This window comes from Poecilia mexicana, unplaced genomic scaffold (genome assembly GCF_051168715.1).
Source record: "Poecilia mexicana isolate PSO_F unplaced genomic scaffold, ASM5116871v1 scaffold_3, whole genome shotgun sequence".
Lineage (NCBI taxonomy): Eukaryota > Metazoa > Chordata > Actinopteri > Cyprinodontiformes > Poeciliidae > Poecilia > Poecilia mexicana.
Window position 1 is genome coordinate 34824476 of NW_028263372.1, and position 19946 is coordinate 34844421.

At 39.7% G+C, this 19946-nt stretch overlaps 3 protein-coding genes across 4 annotated transcripts; all 3 read right to left on the reverse strand.

Moving 5' to 3' along the window:
• Positions 1–1930: 1930 nt before the first annotated feature.
• On the reverse strand, positions 1931–6627 carry ndufs3 (NADH:ubiquinone oxidoreductase core subunit S3). Its single transcript, XM_015011674.2, has 7 exons — positions 6509–6627; positions 6166–6231; positions 5461–5558; positions 5191–5340; positions 2467–2592; positions 2270–2389; positions 1931–2194 (listed from the first exon to the last, which is right to left on the reverse strand). The coding sequence occupies exons 1-7, from the start codon at positions 6561–6563 to the stop codon at positions 2027–2029; spliced, it is 783 nt and encodes a 260-aa protein (XP_014867160.1). The 5' UTR covers positions 6564–6627; the 3' UTR covers positions 1931–2026.
• A 749-nt stretch (positions 6628–7376) lies between these two features.
• ptpmt1 (protein tyrosine phosphatase mitochondrial 1) lies at positions 7377–9653 on the reverse strand. The gene is made up of 4 exons (XM_015011675.2): positions 9375–9653; positions 9151–9231; positions 8791–8982; positions 7377–7877 (listed from the first exon to the last, which is right to left on the reverse strand). The coding sequence occupies exons 1-4, from the start codon at positions 9519–9521 to the stop codon at positions 7749–7751; spliced, it is 549 nt and encodes a 182-aa protein (XP_014867161.1). The 5' UTR covers positions 9522–9653; the 3' UTR covers positions 7377–7748.
• A 1068-nt stretch (positions 9654–10721) lies between these two features.
• On the reverse strand, positions 10722–19930 carry prc1b (protein regulator of cytokinesis 1b). Of its 2 annotated transcripts, none has more exons than XM_015011670.2 (14): positions 19680–19930; positions 19304–19436; positions 18599–18721; positions 18196–18429; positions 16755–16925; positions 16512–16661; positions 15692–15839; positions 15484–15620; positions 14849–14944; positions 14630–14776; positions 14442–14552; positions 14259–14372; positions 13112–13214; positions 10722–11595 (listed from the first exon to the last, which is right to left on the reverse strand). In XM_015011670.2, exons 1-14 carry the CDS (start codon positions 19688–19690, stop codon positions 11510–11512), a joined length of 1764 nt encoding a protein of 587 aa, XP_014867156.2. In that variant the 5' UTR covers positions 19691–19930; the 3' UTR covers positions 10722–11509. The 2 variants fall into 2 exon arrangements, with proteins under 2 accessions (XP_014867156.2, XP_014867155.2); XM_015011669.2 differs by having other exon boundaries at positions 13044–13214.
• Between the last annotated feature and the right edge of the window lie 16 nt (positions 19931–19946).

The window sequence follows — 19946 nt, forward strand, 5'->3', positions numbered from 1 at the left end:
CCACAACCCTCCAGAACCCTTTGGGTCCTACAGAACCCTTCAGAACCCATCCAGAACCACCTAGAACCCCTGCAGAACCTCAAGAACTTCCAGAACCCTCCAGAACCCTTGGCGTGAGCAGCGCTCAGAGACTTGTGTTATGCATGCATGTAACTGAAAACAAACATCTGAAGAGAAATGCTTTCTCCTGATCGCATGTCCAGCTTCAGAGGTCGGCAGATGCCTGCTGTGTGTGTTATGTGTACAGTTTCTGTTTCTGATGCTTTAGGTCAAAAATTGTGTATTTAAAAATATATATATTTAATATTCAGATACGAGTCAAAACGTGGTTCAGTTCCAATTTCTACAGTTTTCAAAACAGTTTGTCGTGCCAGAAAAAAAACCTGGATGATATTTTGACTCTTGCTGTCTTCTGTAGTCTGCCTCCAACTATTTGAAATGTTAAACGGATTTTTACATGTAAAGTGAATGCGACAAAATAAAAAAATAAAAAAACATTCGTTGAAATAAACGAGAGGACAAACATCTTGGACTGTCCTGGTTTTATTCTGCAGCGCCACCTGGTGTTTGTGTGATTTCCCTGCATTGTTTTTAGATCCAGAAGTAAATAAGTATCAATAATATTACTTTTAGTTTCTCACATAATAATAATAATAATAAGAAGAATAATAATTTTTTTTTATTTTTAACAAAACATTTATTTACAATGATTTAACAATAAACTTGCATAATAATCAGGTCGATGAAAACCAAATCAAAACAATAAATATTTACATTAGCAGTTTGTTAAAATTTAGTTCTCCCTGATTAGAAATGGTGCACAGTACATTGTTAAAACCCCATAGCTGTATAAAATATTCATATTCCCAGTGGCTCTGTGGAAGCAAAACTCCAGCCTCAGCCTAGCTTTGACGTTGCACTTCCACAGAGCCACGGCATCCAGATGAGGACCAGCCTGGAGTCTGTCTCGTCGTGATAAATAAATCGCCATTTTGGCTTCAGCAATTAAAAAATTTAAAATCTGATCAGAAGAAGAAGAAGAATGCAATGGAAAATTGAAGACAAATATAGAAAAAATGGTCAAATAATGAAGTTTACTGAATAAATGTCCATTATGATGTCTGAAGCATTAAACTTTAATGCTTTTCTTTTCACATATAAATATATTTAGACTGCCACCAAGCTGGAGCTCTATATTTAGTACATCTAAACAGTGATATTCAGTTTACTTGTTGTTGCTTCCTTGAAAAATAGTTTTTATCCTGGTTAAATAAAAGTTATTTCACTATTTATTTTACTTAAATGACTTTTTAATCTGGAAACAGGAGAACTGATGACAGGATTCAATCTGCTGGTTTCCTTTGAGAAATTTATGAATTGAAATCTGAATCTAAACCTGATTCAGGTTTAAGGCAGTGAATGTCACTTATTTTATATTATTTAATTATTTTTTGTTTATGTTAAAAGGCTTTTTGGGTCACAAAAAACTAATTTCATTAATTTATTTGTAAAAGCAATACTAAAAGTGAAACATCTGAGGGGGAAAACAGACAATGTCGTTGAGCTCGAGTTTATAATTTGAGGAAAAATCTGAAAAAATTCACAGTAAATTCAAACTGATGGGTTTGATTTTTGTGATTATTAATCATTAAAGTTGTGACAATGATCATAATCCTTTCACCCTTGAAGTCGAAAAGTTCAAATATATATAAAAATAACATTTTATACACATTTGTGAAAATTAAAGGATGTACTTCTGACCAAACACAAATTAAATATCCACTGCTGAGTTTCACCAAGGAGAGGAAATAAAAACATTTCTTCTAAACCATTTTTATAAGCTAGAGATAAAAAACAAAGTTTTTCATCTCTGCTGTCAGTAGAGCAGCTCCGGATCTGAAGCAAAAACAACTCGAAGCATAAAAACAGGTTCAGGTGGTTTCAATAGGAGCTTTTATTTACATAAATATTCCAGACGGGTTCGTCCAACAGAAAACTGACCAAACTAGAGCGAACAGAGGCGACGTCACTTCTTCTCCTCGGGGGCCGGGGCCTCCAGTTTGGGCGGGGCCTCTTTGGGCTCCCGGTACGCCGGGAACACTTCCCACGGCGTGTTCAGGTCGAACTTCCTGAACTCCTGCGCCAGCTCCACGGGCTCCGCCACCACCCGCTTCAGCTCGTCGTCGTAGCGCACCTGTGGAGCGAAACGGAAAAGTTACTTAAACTCATCTTAACTTATTTATTTTACAGTGCTGATGGCAGAACTGACCTCTACGTATCCAGACAGAGGGAAGTCCTTCCTGAAGGGGTGACCCTCGAAGCCGTAGTCAGTCAGGATGCGCCTGAGGTCGGGGTGGTTGGCGAAGAACACGCCGTACATGTCCCACACCTGTTCCCACACAGACCCAGTCAGTGCCGCCGACCCGCCTCCAGAGCTCCAGCGTTAGCGAAGCCGCGGCGACTCACCTCCCTCTCGTACCAGTTGGCGGCCTTGTGGACAGAGACGGAGGAGTCCACCGGCGTCAGCTCGTCCGTGTACGTCTTCACACGAATACGGGAGTTGTAGCGCAGAGACAGCAGGTTGTACACGATCTGTAAAAAACTACATTTAGTCAAACACCCAGTGATCTGCAGCCATGTCAGGGTCTCTAATGTGAATCGTTGCCCTTTAACCTCTGCCTAACGACGCTCCAGAACTCAAGGCTCAGATCATTACAGGAGCACAAAAACACACTAGTTTAAATAAACCATAAAAAGTTGACAGACTCCTGCTGTTCTCAGGACCATGTAGTCTGTAAATAAACCTTCACATATCTAAAACTCTGAATCTCTCCACAGGTAAATATAACCTGACAGGAAAACCAAATTCTTCTGAAATTATTAATTTGTTTCTGTCATTTTCCAGCTCTATGAAGAATAATTCATACTGGATTTTCTACGTAACAAATATGTTTGTTGTCATATTGTTAAATTTTGCAGAAATCAACATCAAATGACAGAAAACCTGCATATTTATTTATAAAAAAGTTTCAGTCAAACTTTTATTTAATGTCAGTGAGACCTGCTGTAGGTTTAAAACTAAAAATAACGATTTAAGAGCCACAACACGTGAAAAATCTTATTAAAATAAAGCAGCAGCCAGTTTAGTCTCTTCTTCTTCTTCTTTGGCTGTTCTGTTCAGGAGCAGGTTATCAATCTGAGGTCTTCAGGTCCAAACCAGTTCTACTTGTGGCTCCGTTCACTGTTAGCCTTAATGCTGCTCTGACTTTTTATGAAATCTAATTTTCTTTTTTGATGGTGATCGTTCACATTTCCAAATATTTGCAACTTGTATGTGATCTCCAGTGTGAACTGCAAACAACCTGAAAGTGTCCTCATGTGCAGTAGAGGGCGCAATGACGTCACACGTAGAGAGTGTGCTCAGAGACGAAACATGAACGTCAGATTTATTTAATTTTCATCTGTAGTCCCTCAGCAGGTTGAAGTAAGGGATAAAAATACAAGTAAAATGCATAAAAACACATGATTTATGACAGATTTTAATGTGTAGATAAAAGTAGTGTGATTTACAGTAAACATTTATCATAAAAATAAATATTTATCACATCCATAAGAAAAAAAAATATGTAAAAACACTAGCTGGTTTAAAAATGAATCAAGAACAATAGTACAGTTTTGATTATAAAGTTTGAATGTAGCTAAAATCTCCAAACAGTTTAACCTGAACTGTTTGGTCGGTTTTGATCACAGCCAATAAAAATCCCAGCACCATCAGCCCTCCCTCATGACTTTGAGTCAGCGCAACCTTCTCCAAATCGTACATCACAGCAGATCTCACCAAGTTCTCCGTCAGCTACCCTGTCACTCATTACTAGGGCTGAAACGATTCCTCGAATGATTCGAGTACCTCGATTACTAAAATTCCTCGAGGAAAATTTACCTGCCTCGAAGCTTCGTTAATTTATGTTTTATTAGTTAGCGCACCGTGTTCCGGCCGGGACTTCATTTGCGTTGCGCGGAGCTCTCACTTCCGCCTCTGAGTTGTTGACAAAAGCTAAGTCTCAGCGGCATAAAGTCCAATCTTCAAGATTGGCCCGTGGGGATTTTATTGATTGATGATAATGCCCGACTTTTTATCGTTTTTGGGGAACCAATAAGCATCCTTAAAATGACTGGGGGAATGCCTGGAGTACGGCAGCATTTCTCCTCCGGGGCTGCTGGTTGAAAGCGAACGGCGGGAAGAGCGCTGAGGTGAGCGGATAGCCTGAACAGGGCGGGCGGCTGAGTAGCTGATGCTTACCGTGTAAATGTAGCTTTACCGACGAACCGCACAATAAATTTCATATCCCGGTCTGAAGAAACGGGTGGCGGAGCGCATCGTACATGGCTGGTAGATGAGTTTCTGAGTGTGACCAGTGAAGGTGTCGTAAATATCCCGTATTGCTTCCCCCCGTGTTCGTCCCCCGGTCTAACGGTTCGTCAGTCCGCTGGTCTATTTCCTCCCCTCCACCCCATGTTCGTTCATTCGCCCTCTCCTCCCACTCCAGGCGGCATTTCCCGTATTTTTAAACCCAAAGCGTGACAGGTTAGGTGGCAAGGTGAGTTTAATTAATCTATTCACTGAAGATGAATACATAAACTAAAAGCTGGATTGTAGACATTTTTATAAGCATATTTGTGAGCCTGCCTCTTTGTTATTAAATTCAATATAATTTCAGATTTTTCTATAACTTTTCTTCTGGTTAACTTAGAAAGTGAGCTATTATTGTTACAGGTTAGTTTTCTAAACTACAAAAAAGCAACTGTTAGGGATGCTCAAATATGAAAAATTGGACTGATATTGATATCTGATAGTAACATTGGTATTATGCCAGATTTACCAATATTTCATTTTAGAATTTTTTTTATCCGATTACTCGATTAATCGTAAGAATAATCGATAGATTACTCGATTACTAAAATATTTGTTTACAACAGCCCTACTCATTACCACTAACTGGTTCCTACCAATCCAACCTGCCTCTACTCTTTAGCTTCCTGCTGAGCCCAGAAGCATCCGCCACCTGTTATTTTCGTCTCTCTTATTCTCACACGCCAAGCCTTTCCTGCTGTAATGTCCTTCATTCCATTCAGATTAAATAAAGTTAATCTGAATATTGTGGTGTGAGGTGTGGGCGGGTGAGCGGCTACCTCGAAGCGGTTCTGCCGTGACGGGACGTCCACAGCGGTGAGGTCAATCATGTTCCTGAACTGAGCGTTGGTGTGGTCTTTGAGGAAGGTCAGCACCGGGACGACCCCGTCCGGATGGATCATCACCTCCAGCTCGTTGTAACACGTCACCTAAAGCAGAAAAAAAAAAAGAAAACATTTTCATTCATTATTTTTATGAATCAGTTTAAAACCTGCAGCGTTCTGAGTGAATCTGTGGTCTGTAAGCAGCTCTGATGAGCCTGGACTGACCTGAACCTGCTGGATGTATTTCGGCATCATTTCAGCCACGTATTCTCCAAACGCCGCCAGCTGGTTGTGGGTGACGGCATCCTTAGGCCTGACTGTGGCTGCTCACACAGGGGAGAAAAACTTTATGGTTATTGTTGGATAAGTTACAGCAAAACATCTGTGTTGACTTATTGTTAGCTTAATCTTAACATCTTTTTGTTTCAATCTTAGAGACATCTAAGCTTAACTCAGTCAGGTTTTTTATTCATCCAAGCAAAATCACTAAACTGAGGCTGATGACAGCAGCAAACAGAAGCAGAGGTAATAAATCTGCTGGAAAGTTATTGATCTGCCTCTAAACCGCTGGATTTTAACCTGAAACTCTCTGAGATTGGAATTATTTAGATTTTATATCCAGATACAAACCTGCAGTTTCACTGTAAAAAAACACAAAAATCTTACGAAATATTTCTGGTCTAGTTTCTAATGTAGATATCTTAGTTCACTTGAAATTTAACAAGTTGTATGAGGGTGTGAACTGGAACTGAATAAAAACTTTAAAAAAATATCCGAAACGAATTTATTAACCTGAACTTAGAGGTAGGAAATGCTGTACCAGTAAATAAACCAATATCAAGCTTAATGTGTGTCTCAGTCAAAGATTTAATATCACAGAATAAGGCTTTGCGTTTTGTCTGCTCGCTGCATCGTTATGATGATACTCACGGCTGGTCTCAGTGGTGGAGCTCTGTGCTCTGATCTGCTGCGGCAGGAGACAAGAAGTCCGGGCAACTGGAGGAAGAAGAGTGAAAATCAAACTATAACACTGATGCCACGTAAAACCGATAAATACATCCCCACTGATGTGTCTGAGAACTCTGATCTGTTACAATAGCGAACCTACAAATATATGTTTAGGTGTAGCGTTAGCTACATCGAAGGTCAGTCGGAGATTTAGCGGTTAAAAACAAAACTTGGCAATCAAATTAACACATTAAATAATGCAGCGTGATGGAAATTACAACAGCACACAGACTCCGTTCATAAATTACTTCTCAAGTCAACTTACGATTAAAGCTCCGTCCGAAACCTCCACGGACAAACCTTACTAGCGACGCCGCCATGTTTACACTCTGCTGCTGCCCGTTAGAGAAACAGACTCTGAGTCGCCCCCTAAAGGCCGGGAGGAGAAAACGCAGGCAAGTGAATTACACTTCATAAACAAGTGGGTAACCAGAAATTTTACTTAAGGCCAGAAGAACTTTAATATATTTTTTCGCAAATAAAGTAAGAAGTAGCCATCCCATAAATTAATCAGCAAAGCTTTTGCACAAACAAGAAGTCTCACTTCAACATAAACTGTAGGTTTGTGTCTGCTGCATTTTTAGTTAAAACATGTTTATTCTTCATTTAGTTAAGCTACTTGAACAACATGGGATATATGTGAAATTTAAGGTGGGCCAATGGCTTTTCCTTTTTCACAATGTCACCTAAAAATAAGAAACACATGGACCTAACGGACAAAAACAAAATATTGTTCAAATACTATTCTGTCATTTTGAATGAACAAAAACAGACGTACAAGATGTTTCATACAATTTTGGATTCAAAACAAACTTAAGTGCTTGAAATGAGTTGTACTTGATTCCACTAAAGGTTGCATTTTAAACAAAATGCTTAGGTGCAAAACTGTAGATAATGTTCTTATCAGGAAAAAATATTAAATTACTCTCATCCAACAGTTTCAGAACAAATCAACTAGTTATGCGAGTTGAATCTTGAATCTGTTCTCAGACAGTATAATGAAAATGTGGGGTCTGATGAACTCAATGTGCTCATTTTAAGGAATACTGTGGTTTGAATATGCATTTTAAAACATTTTGACTGGTCAATTTTCCAAGTAAAGCATTAAATGAAGACAACAAAAAACAGGTCAGTACTTTGGTTACAAATATTTATTAACCTTCATCTGCTTTATTTTTCAATCCTTTAACAAATATAAAGATAAAATAAAACTTTTCAAGGGTGCAAAATATCTGTTGTAGTAAATTACCAATTCCATTTTCCATAGTATTGTTCCACTTTTCAGTTGAAAGTAAAAAGCAAATGAGTCACAAAACTGAATTGTAATTTTAATTGTAAAAACAAACAATTTCCACGTAAAACACACAAAAATCTGACTTTAAAGCAAATACAAAAACAGGTGAAAATGGAGAACTTTCAGATTGTGTGAAAACAACAGCAACACCTTCTCTCAGTCCAGTTTTCATCCTGAATGTGAATGTTTGACCCGCCGCCAGGCCGGTCTCTCAGCTGGAAGCTCCACACACATCCTGGTAGTATTTCCTGAGCATCTCCAGTTGAGCCGAGCGCACCAGGATGTGCGGCCTGATGGACGCCAGCCGCTGACAGGCTTCCTCTGGAGTCCAGCTGTGGAGCTGTCAGGAGAAAAAACACCTCAGATGTTTACCGATATAAACAGTGAAACAAAATATGTCTGAAATATTTTTATTCTGGCTACATCCTGAGACCACAAGCTGAAAGAAACTCTCCTGACTTGATGGGGAGAAATATATGAACTACAGGAATGAATGCAGTCATATTTGTATATGCAACATCATATTTCTGCTTAAAGGAGACCCATTATGTAAAATTCTAAATTCTTCTAAAAACAGCACCTCTACAAAAAAAACAAAAAACAACCATATATATATATATATATATATATATATATATATATATATATATATAAAAATAATATTTGGTGTCTGGAAAATGAGCTGTGCCAAAAACCTTAGCACATTTGATCAGCTGGTTTTACCGTTGTATCTGCTGTACAATGGCTGCTGAAATAGACAAGTGTTTGTTGCTGACCTACCATCCAGAAACCACTTTCTGCATTCTTGTTTGTCATGCAGGAGGCTTTACTAATGCTTTTCAAAGATGTTCGGTTGTATAATTGTGCATCTGTTTGCATCCATTTTCATTTAAATTTGGATTTAAAGTGTCAGATGCCCTAAAACACCTCATTCTGAAAGGAGTTCGACATCAGAACTGAACAGACTAAAATTTTGTCATCTAAGAATGGTTTTTATGTAAAAAATGTAATGAACATGTTTTGCATAGCCGATAGATCAATCCTAACCTGTTTAGAGAAGCACAAAGGGTCACCTTTAACAGAACCAAAACTAGTTATATTTTCTTCATTCAAATACATATTATTCAAACACAAACTGCCCTTCAGACTGGGAAGGAGGCTGTTTCGTAATGTTTGTATTATAGGTTTGTATTTTCCTGCTTCTGCCATCTAGAGTTAAATTTAACAATATTTTTCTGATGTTTCGTACTGACCCGGATGAGGTACGCAGCCACCAACGTGGCGCTGCGGGAACGGCCTGCCTTGCAGTGGACGTAGACGCTGGTCCCCTGAAGCCTGTGCTGCAGGGCGAACTCCACCCCCTGATGGAGGTTCTGCAGGCTGGGGACTCCGGTCAGGTCCACGGTGCTCAGCCTCAGCTGCTCCACGCCTGCATGTCGCCACTCCTGCTCCCAAACATCAGATCCTTACACTCCGCGCCTCACGTCTGAAACATTTTTACCTTAAATACAGAAGTCAGTTCTCAGGCTGATCCAGGGCTCTTATTTTGAAAGCACAGCACAGAAATGTTTTTAGTAACATGCTTTAATCTTTCACTAACGGATCCCACTCACCTCAGCCGAGTTGCAGAAATATTTCGTTTCATACGTTTCATTCATGGTGACAACTCCCCGGACATTTTCTGTCTCCACCAGCTGCAACACAACAAACAACAAGCAAGAGTTCATAATTATCTGCTCAAATCAAAATCTGTGTGTAATTAATCTGTAAATATGAGTTTGCTATTGAATGTATGTAGCTACTTTTTTTTTTAAGTTTTGCTCATCGGTGTTCTGACCTGTTTGGTCATGGACCTGAACGGCAGCGCCCCCAGGATGACCGTCTCGTCCACCCGGTCGAACCACCTCCTGGAGGAAACCTTCTCCATGAGAACATTGTAGGCCAGAGTCGGGTAGAAGAGCAGCCTGGCTAACGCTCCGGACATGGTGGAGCTCTGAAGAACGACCAACTGCTTCTAAACACGGTCAACTCTGCATTACTACACCATGAAAGTCTTAGAACTACAGCCCGGACACATGGTGTGTTACACCGCTGCGTGTTTATTTCCGGTAACCCTCCGGCGTTCAACTTCCGGAGTCAACCCTTTTAAAATAAACCCAGATGACTTAAAAAATAAATAAATAAATAAAAATAAAGAAAGAGATTGAAAACTAACTTCAGCTTTTTCATATTTTTGATCTATAAAAAATACGATCACAATTATTTACTTTTGCTTAAAGACAGACTTGGGTGAATAAAGCAAGAGTTTTAAAAGAAAATCTGACCTATATCCTGTTCTTTTAACGGAAAATAAAAGAAATTCAGATAAAGAACTATTTTTTTAATTCAACTGGGCAGACATGCAAGACAATTTTTACATTTCAATTTCGGCAATAAAAACGTCTAAAGACTTTTTCTCTGATAAAATGTTTTTAATTTTGAGCAAGTACAGCAAAAATAATGTGCAAAATTGTTTTTTGCACTTTTAATAAATTTAAGAACAATGTAATGTTCATGGTCTGAAACTACTTTCAGACCATGACCATGTTCAGAGATGTTTAACGTTTAAACATCTCTGAACTAAATAATTCAGTTAATATTTGATTTAGCAGTTTGTATTGCATTTATCTTTTCTTTTGCTTTTGGTGGGTCTGATTTCAAACCCAGGCATCAAGTTTTAAACCTGTGCTACAGCCTAAAAGACTTAAGATTCAAGAGGACGACCCTTACATCTACAGCTAAAGTGGAATAACTTAGATTAATGCACATTTACATGAAAGTCCAGTCCTACAGTTAAATTTACAAACGCTACAAAATAAAAACTGTTCCGGTCATAAATCAGACTAAGCTGTCTGTTTTCAATCAGTTATTTCTATTTCCTAAAAGCCAGAAAAATGTTCAAGCAGGCAAAAAAAAAAATTTTTTAAGCGAACCCACAGAATTTAAATATGAAGCGATTTGGTGGTCCTACAGTGTTGGCTTTATTTGTGAAGTCACAGCTGAGGTAACACCGTTTCCTCTTTATTTATGGACAAGAGTCTGACCTGACGGCTTCTTAGCTCGGGTTTTGGCTCGTTCCTCCTGACAGAACCAGTGGGAGGTTTGATGATTCAGTTCACACATCTACAAAACTGACATCCAGTAATTTATTGAAAAAAGCATTTATTATATTTTGACAAACTTTTTCCAAATCAGCCATGATACTGAAGCCATGAGTTATTTCTGTGCTGCATCAACAGTCTTAATGGCCTAAAATCATCAGGGAAGAGTAGATACACACATAAATGCACACAATTACAAAAACTGATTTGGAGAAAAAAAAAGAACAGTGTGAGCACAAAATTATACAAGTTGCAACACATTCAACAAAAAGTGCACCGCATTTATAATACATTTAGACTGTAACCCCTGTCTGCATAACATCAGAAAGCTTAATGCTAGTTCATCTAAATAATATGAAGAATTGAGCAGTTTATAATAGAAAATACTTTATACATCTGAATAACTGGCAGACATCTACAATGGCACAAACATTTTCCAGAAAAAAATAAATTCTGAGTTGGGAAAGTTGAAAATGTGCTAGAATGAAAGTCAAATTTTGAGATTAAATCTCAGAAAATTGACAAAAAAACTCAGAAATTTCCATATTTTTTTCTAGAAAATTTCTGAGTTTTTGACAGAAAATTTACTTTTTTCCTCCCCATCTACATGTGCCCTAATATACTGCCATAGACATCTAAGAACAAAGGTAGTGTTCATTTATATTTTCATTTGGAATGGACAGCACCTTCAGTTCACAACATCATCTTCCTCCCTCACTTTACACTGAATATAAATACCTTCATTTATCCATAAAAGCTAAAAGCAGTGAACAGTAGTGACCCTCCTCCGTCCCGGAGCAGGTTTGGTTTTTATTTGAAGCTTTTGTGACCCTCAGAGTGGGAGAGTCAGTGGTTGGTGGTGGTGGAGTTCAGGATGTCGTGCTGGATCTTGGGGTTGGAGGCCTTGGACAGATCTCGCTGTGGAAAACAGCAGCAGGCGTGAGAACGTCAGAGTGAAGACAGCCGTCAGAAAACATCTAACTGCTGCTCAAAAACCATTTAAAGGGGCAGGACTCACAGAGCCATTCAAATAACGGTTACCTCCAGTTGTTATGAAACATGCCTTAAAAAAAATTGACTTAGTAATTTAACACCCTGAAATTGGGCCTGTCTCTTTAAGAAGCTCCTGCTCTTTCTGAAACTCCTCCTTCAGGAAGTCATCACAACAGCCTTTCTCCATGAACCCTTTAACAGTTTCACGACTATGATGAGCTCAGCAGTTGCACCAGGTGTTTGCTAATTGTTGCTGCCGCTAGTCTGGAGGAGCTGAGTGGGGAAGCGAAGGGGTATGGTTTTAAAGAGGGAATAACATGATATAAAACTCAAAACGCTGATTTTACCTGATACTGCCCCTTTAAATTCTCTTGAAGTCACTATTTGAACTGATTCACATCAAACTGAATTATGTTTTGTTATCCTGCTCTCTCTGTGTAGCTATAAGCTTCGACTGCTGGAGGACACACTGACTGCTCTGCATCACTGCTGCTTTCTCCTACTACTCTCCAATTTGCATCATTAGCCGTCATTTCAACTCAGTTATTTTCTCTCCAAAGAAGCTGCATCTAGTCTGGGGTTCTGCTGAGATAATGCTGATACTCCTGTTATTAATGTTTTATTTTTCATCAATATAGAAAGGAATCCTGCATCAGTTCATCTGGTTTTGGTGAATCTGCTCCGTCTTCTCAAACCTCCAGTTGGTTTTGGCAGATGGCTGCTTGTACCGATTCAGGTTCTGGTTCTGCTGGAAGTTTCTTCCTGTTAAAGGGGATTTTTTCCTCTCCACTGTCGCTATATGCATGCTCAGTATGAAGGATTGCTGCTGCAAAGTCAACAACGATGCCAGGTTTTTTTTTACCGTTGCTCCATGCTGGTCCAATCTGCTGGTTTCTTTAAAAACTTTTTAAACTAGTTTAAATAATAAGCTTCATTAAATGTTCTATTTGATAACTGGGATCAATTGGAATGTATGCAAGATCAAACTGAAACATCATTCTGTAGAGAGCTTTAAGACGATATATGTTGTGAACTAGAGCTATAAAATAAACTGAATTACATAATTACATCATTTTGCATCAGTTCCTGCTAATTCACGTTTATAATGTTTGTGCTTCACCCAAAGTTAAACTTTTCCTGCTTCTTTCAGGGCCTGAATCACAAGCAGGGAGGAGATTTGTTTTAATCTGAAGCATGCAGTTAAACAGGGATTAGTGAGGGGTTTCAGGATCCCCAACAGACTGAACTGATTCAGTGTTGACCAAGTTGAACATCATTAATCACCACTTCTCCCAACAAGCTAAAGAAAACTGCAGCGAGGCAAATGAAGAAACAGAGGGAGAAGATATGTTAGAGAGAAAAGTTTAATTTACCACGAACTCTGAGTATGTGCTGGCTACAGAAGCCATGCTGAAGTTACGCTGTGGGGTCTGCAACGCACCACTCACGGGGGTCGCCTTGCCCTGGGCCTCGTTCTCCTTGTTGCAGTCCTGAGTCCTGGGGTGGGGGGGCTTTCCGCCGCCCGGCGTCCGAGCCGCTGGAGTCTGGAGACGACAGATCGAGTTACAGAGTTCCTAAACGCTGCACTTTCACAGAAACAAACTTTGGTTTGTCTCATTCTGGATGAAATGTTGACCTAAGAAACCTTTGGGGTTTTTTCCTCTATATGAAACATAAATAATTTCAAGTTGGTTTTGAAATTAAAATCATTTCAAAACCAACAATAAGATTCTGCAAATCACAACAGATTCTCTGAAGTGCAATTCGTGAACTTTAAAACCATTTTTCTTTTTATATGCAAAAATGCATACATCTCTTTGTTATGACCCGTTTAGGTCTAAAACTAAGGTTTAAACCAAGGAAGTGGACCTAAAGTTAAACTAAATCTGACCATGAAGCTCAAAACCAATTAAGTTGTAATGTGGCCAATTAAAGAAAAACGATGCAACCTGAATACAAATCAAATAAAAAGGACTTAATTTTTACTAATTCAGATATGTACACCCTGCTAAAAACTATTTTTACCAAGTTTGAACTAGTTTCTAGTGCAAATATCTTAGTACACTTGAAATAAGACATAACTGACTTAGAACTAACTTTTCATTAAGATATGGAGCTTGTTTTATTCAATAATTCCTTAATATTGATGAAAAAGTTCTAGTTTCACCAGCAGATTATTTCACTTACAGGAAAACATTTTCCTGTGTTGTAAGTGAAATAATTTGCCAGAGGAACTTGTACTTTTTAAATCAATATTAAGAAATTGTTTACTTTTAAAATCAAGCTTTTATATGTTGCAGAAAAGTTACTTGTAAGTTAGTACACTTAAAAAAAATGACAAAATTAAGATATTTGCACTAGAGACTAGACCACAAATACTTGATAAGATTTACATTTTTTACAGTAACAGAGCAGATGGATAATTGTTACAAAAGCAACAAAAAAACATTGAAATTCTATAAGCTTGTTAATTTATTCTCATCAGAAGTCAGATTAAAATATTTAATAGTATAGTGACAGATCTGCGTCTCTGTCCTAAAGCAGAGCGAAGCTGGCAGATTAACATGCAGCTGATGCGTTAGCCTGACCTTGTTAGCGGAGAGAGGGAAGCGAGGCACGGGCGAGCGACAGACGGTCCCGCAGTGAACGGAGCGCATGGTGCTGTTGGAGGCCCCGCTGGACATGCTGGAGGTGGCATTCAGCTGGCAGAGGGAGACGGACAGCTGTTAGTGCTGATCGGGTTTCAGGTTGTAAAGAGGTGGGGTTCTAACCTTTCTGGACTTATTGGGCGTTGTGGTGCCCAGGAACCGTCGCTTGGCTGGGGTTCGGACTGCGGTTCCGTACAGCATGTCCTCCTCCGTCTGTTTGCTCTTCTTCAGTTGCTGGAAGGGTTTCATCAGCAGGAAGAGTTAACACGCTTCTTAAACTTGTACCAAAGCTCAAGTCCAACCTTCCTCACCCTCTCGAGTTTCTCCTTTTCCTTCTCGATCCGGTGCAGCTCCCACTGCTCTGCCACGTACTGCAGGAACATCTGACCGTTCACCAGGAACTCCCGGCCCTGCTCGTCCTCCCACGCATCTATCTGGGCTTTCAGTTTCTTCTCCAGCTTGAAACACAAACACACACCACTGTATTAATGGTTGCCAGATTTCACATAATTCCTGATGTCATTTCTTACCTTTGGGAGGTTTTTCTGAAGCTCTGACCTTTGTTTCTCCTCTTTAAGAAGATTTCCTCCTCTGTTAGCGAACCGTGTTGGATCTGTGGCTTTCTTCTACAAATGACAGAAATCCACAGTGTAGAGGTTGGCTGTGTAGCATTGTGAGATGGAAGCTGTGCATAAATATATCCTAGGTAATGCTACGCTATTAAGAGCTATTCTGTGTTTGCTACTATCATGTTAGCAAATGATGCTATGTAATGCTACGGTATGCCATTCTGAGTTATGCTACCTTTATTATAATGCTGCACTATGATGCTAGGAGAAGCACTGTTATTCTGAGCTACACTTATTTTGATGTTTCACTATGCTATGTTTGCTACTATTATAATGCTAAGCTATTCTGAGCTAAGCTGTGTTCGCCATTATGATGCCGCCCTGATATGCTAAACTTTTATTCTATAACGCTGTATTTTGATGCTAGCTAATGCTATGCTACATTATTCTGAGCTATGCTACATTTGCTACGACAATGCTGTACAATAATGCTAGCAAATGATGTTTTTTAATAAAACTGACTTTACTGATCTGTAAACTCTGTTCTCAACAATAGAAATCAGATAAAAACTTGAAGATTCCTTTTTCAAACTTACTTCAAGGTCCAAGTACAGCCTCCAACTTTCTTCCCACTTCTGGACCCCCTCGAAGAGTTCTTTGTGATCCTCATAATGTTGCTTTAGGCGCTGAATCTCAGCATCATGCAGAGCCAACAGCTTCTCATTAAAATCCTCTAAACACATAAATGCAGCATGAGTCAGGAAAAATGAAACAAGATGATGTCATTCCAACAGCAGAACTTACCACTAAAATATGGTGCAAAATCCTGTCGTTGGTCAATGCTGAAAAAACACTTTTCCCAAAACACGGCGATCTCTGACCGAATGGCTTCTGTCACGTTTCGGATGTTGTTCAGCTGAAGCTCCTCCAAGCGATGCACTTCTGTTTGTAACTGCAGGAAAAAAATATAAAAAGTAAAATAAATGGAAAGAAAAACTAAACATGTGGTTCTGATATTCACAGTTAAAGACGCAGTATTTTGTATTTCCAGCCACATAGTGCCATTTCATAGCACAATCAGGTCACTAGGTTACCTTCAGTTGTTATAAAAATGCTGAATATATGAAATATGACTTAAAAGAAACTTGACTTCATAATTTAACACCTTGAAATTGGGCCTCTGTCTCTTTAAAAACTCCACCTTCAGAAAGTCATCACAGGATGGCTCCTCTATTAACCCTTTGGAGATTTTAGCTGAGTTTGACTGAGAAGTAGCTCCAATAATGAGCTCAGCTGCTCCACCAGGTGTTTGCTAACTGCTGCCAGCTAGTCTGATGGAGCTGAGTGAGGGAGTCCTGCTCTGTGAGGTGGAGGCTTAGAAACTGCAGCTCTGAGGAGGAGCTGCGCCTCGAAGGCGGGGCTACATCCACCCAGGCGTTTTGCACAGCTGAATGGTTGCCATGGAAATGAAGGGATTTCTCAAACATGCATAAAAGAATCAAGGAAAAACTCCAGGTATGTCTAATGAAGGAGTAGCATAACGTGATGTAAAGCTTAAAGGACTTTGATTTTACGTGATCCTGCCCCTTTAATGGTAACACAGGATGAGAGCAGGTCATCTCACCGCCTCCAGGTTCCTCCTCCTGGACGCCACCATGTGCTCGTTCAGAAGCTCCCTCTCCTCCTGGGGAACCTGCAGCCGGTCCCACAGCTGCTGGATCTTCTCTCTGTGGCTCTCGCAGATCGCCTCGTTCTCCACCTTCCGCTCCTCCAGCTGCAGCATCAACATGGAGGAATCCAGTAAACCCAGCCTGACCCTTTACAAGCTTTAAGTAAAACGTTAAAAAGTTCCACTTTGTGCTCTTGCCTGACACAGGAGCAGCTTCAGAGACGTGATGTTGTCCCTGGACAGGCAGAAGGCGTCCTCATCCTCCGAGACGACGTCTTTCTCGAAGCTGGTCTCTGGGAAGTGGTCCAGCTCCTCCATGAGCAGAATGATCTGCTTCTTCAGCTCCGTGAACTCAGAGTATCTCCTCGCCTTTCAGGAGGACAGAGCCACAGCGTCACGGTACGGCTCACTCAAATCACAACCGTTATTCACAGAGAAACAGATTTTACCCATCAGCCATCACCACGCTGAATGACGCCACGTGGACAATTTGAGCTCATCTATTTTAGTTTTCAGCTAATGTTTTAGTAAAGGGTTAAATGAGATATTATATGAGACAAATGTGGTTGTACATCGTTTCATTTACACAATGAAAGGTTTTCTGTTTCAGTGTCTCCTGACAGACATCCTGCCTGTAACAAGCATTTTTTATAACCCTGTTTGAAAGATGCAAACAGGATTCCTGCACATTTTTTTATTTTTAAAAAATCACACTGAGCTCTTTCTTGCAGTTTTCAGATTATTCCAGCTGCTTGTGGACAAAATGTTTACCATGAACCTGAGTTATTATCTGTCAGCACATTTTGACTTCCAGTTTTCAGACTGTAGTGCAGCAGCATCGCACCGAGGAACCCAGAATGGAGCTGGATCTTTAGAAACACGGTTTGTTTTATTTGCACAGTAATAAATGTTTGACATTTTAGACCCAGTTCAGGTCCAGCTCTGCCTGAACTTAATGCTGCCCAGAAACCAGAGGAAGCTAAAAGCCTCCTGTGATTCTGACTCCTGTCATTTGATTCAGGGACATGAATCAATTTAAAAACCACTGCATACATGAAGCATTACCAGATATTCACTCTATTTTTGTTATTATGGGTTTTCTTTTGGTAAACATTTAATAAGAAAAATTTAATTAAATGTATAAAATGCCGTAATTCTGGTGTTCAGTGCAGAAAAAAAATTAATGGGCAACAATCTTTATTACCTAGAAAGTGATGTAAATCAAGTCCAGTAATATCTTTAAAGAGGAAAAAAGTATTTTAAAACTGTATATTAATGTTTTCCAGCATGTAAAAGCAGGTTTTACCTGAAATTCCACTTCTCGGCTTTTTGTTAAAGAAAAATATTTTCCTCTTTAAGCAGAAACCATCAACAACAAGCCAACGGTTGGGTCCAAGTTCTGCCCCAAAACTTTAAGCTGACATTTACCATGTCTACCGTTTTCAGTTACTAAAACATTGATGAATTTTAAAAACTGTTTTAAGATGTCCTAACATGTTTTGTCATTTAGAGGCAGGTCAGATCTGCTTCTGGCCAGGATGTAGTGATGATAAAAACCCACAGCCTGACCTGAGAAGAGAACCAGAGCGGTTCAGAGAAGCCGGCTTCCAGTTAGTGGTAAAACGGCTACATTTCCCACCTTCTCTTCGTTCTGCTGGGCGATGTGCTGCTGGAAGTTCTCCAGCTGCTCCAGCGAGGGAACGCAATCCGCAGCAACGCCGTACGGCATGGAGCACAGAACGTCGCACAGGTCCTGGTCCTGATCCAGCAGAGCTTTCAGCTGCTGCATCCGCCGGTTCCGCTCCGTCATCAGAGCCTCCACCTCAGTCCGGATGTTCTTCTCCTGCTGCAGAATGCTAATACCGTCTTCCTCCTGCACAGAAAAGGACTGGAAGGTTAATAAAGACACTTTCACTACTAACAAAACAGCACCAAGAGGCGTAGATCTGCAAAAACTAGACACGCGGTGGATTTTCTTCTTACGAGTCCAAAGTTTTGATCCACTCAGTCATTCCAGTCATCAGCCAAAAAGACGATTTTACCTCAAAAACAGGAATCTGGAGCTCTAAGCAGAGTTTCTCCATCTCTGTCCTGCAGGTCTGGATGCTGCTTAGGAGTCTTTTCTTCAGTGATTCCTCCTCTTTCACCATCATCTCCAGTAGATTCTGCAGGACAAATCACAGGGAAACCAGCAGACGGCTTCAGTGGACATGCAGACGTGATTAAAAAACATTTTGACCAGCAGAAATTCTGGCATTTTTTAAAAACCTGACAGTGTAACCTCTTCTTGAACATGCTGAACATTTGCATTTATTTAAAATTGCAGCTTCGTCTGACAAACATTTCTGCACGTTTATAACATTTTGGACATTAAACACACAATAATAACCACAATGTGTTTTATCATTTACATCAGCAGTGTCCAAACGTTGTGGCCAAAATTGTCTAGTTAAAAGTAAATGTGGAAAAATAAAGTAGACTAGATTTGTTTCTTTTGTGGGAAAAGAATGTTATTCATTGTTATTTATCCAAACATTTAAAGAGATTTTAAGAATGAAATAGATTTCCTATTGTAGATATTTATCAAACCTAAAAGTTGTCTTTTTCAAACATTTTAAAAAAAGTGTTTAGCTAATCCACTAAACAAAGGATACACAGATTTCTACCCAGAAATGATCTGCTACACTGCAGTCTGCTGATCCATCAGTTTTAGTTTCTTAATGACATTTTAGCAGGAGTTTCCTCACCCTAATGTGGTTTTTGACAACATTAGTCCTCTGCAGTCTCTGGTCCTCCGGGATGCCGATCTCCTCCCAAATGTCCTTCAGGTGGCACAGCGCCTTATTCAGACACGACACAGCCTCTGCTGCGAGCACCTCACTACGGCAGCCAGAAAATACAACAATGAGCTCCGTAAACAGTAAATAATCATTTAAATATGAGCCCTAGATAGCAAGAAGGCTAAAAAACAAAAACCTGGCAAAGTCAAAATTTGAGATTCTGGATTTAACGTTATCCTAACACCAGATTGGCTGTTGGCTAACTTGTACAACTCTTCGCCGAAACTTCATTTTATCGTCAGAATAAACGCCTAAACACCGAAATGTAAAGCTTGAATCTTACCTCTTCCTCATTGTTAAACCCTACAGCTTCAGAAAAGTTTATAAAAATGCTTTTATTCGAGAAAACAAGACGCCGAAGATCTCCGCTCTGGCTGATTTCACCTCAGTCCGTTTGTTACAGCAATTCAAAATACGCGTTTCACTGGTTTCTGCTTTCTGATTGGCTCTTGCTATGGGGGCGCTTAATATAGCAAACCGGAACGAACCGCCGGAAGCGCCTTCTGTTCACCGCCCATACTCCAACCGCTTTTTGCTTACTCCCATGTTA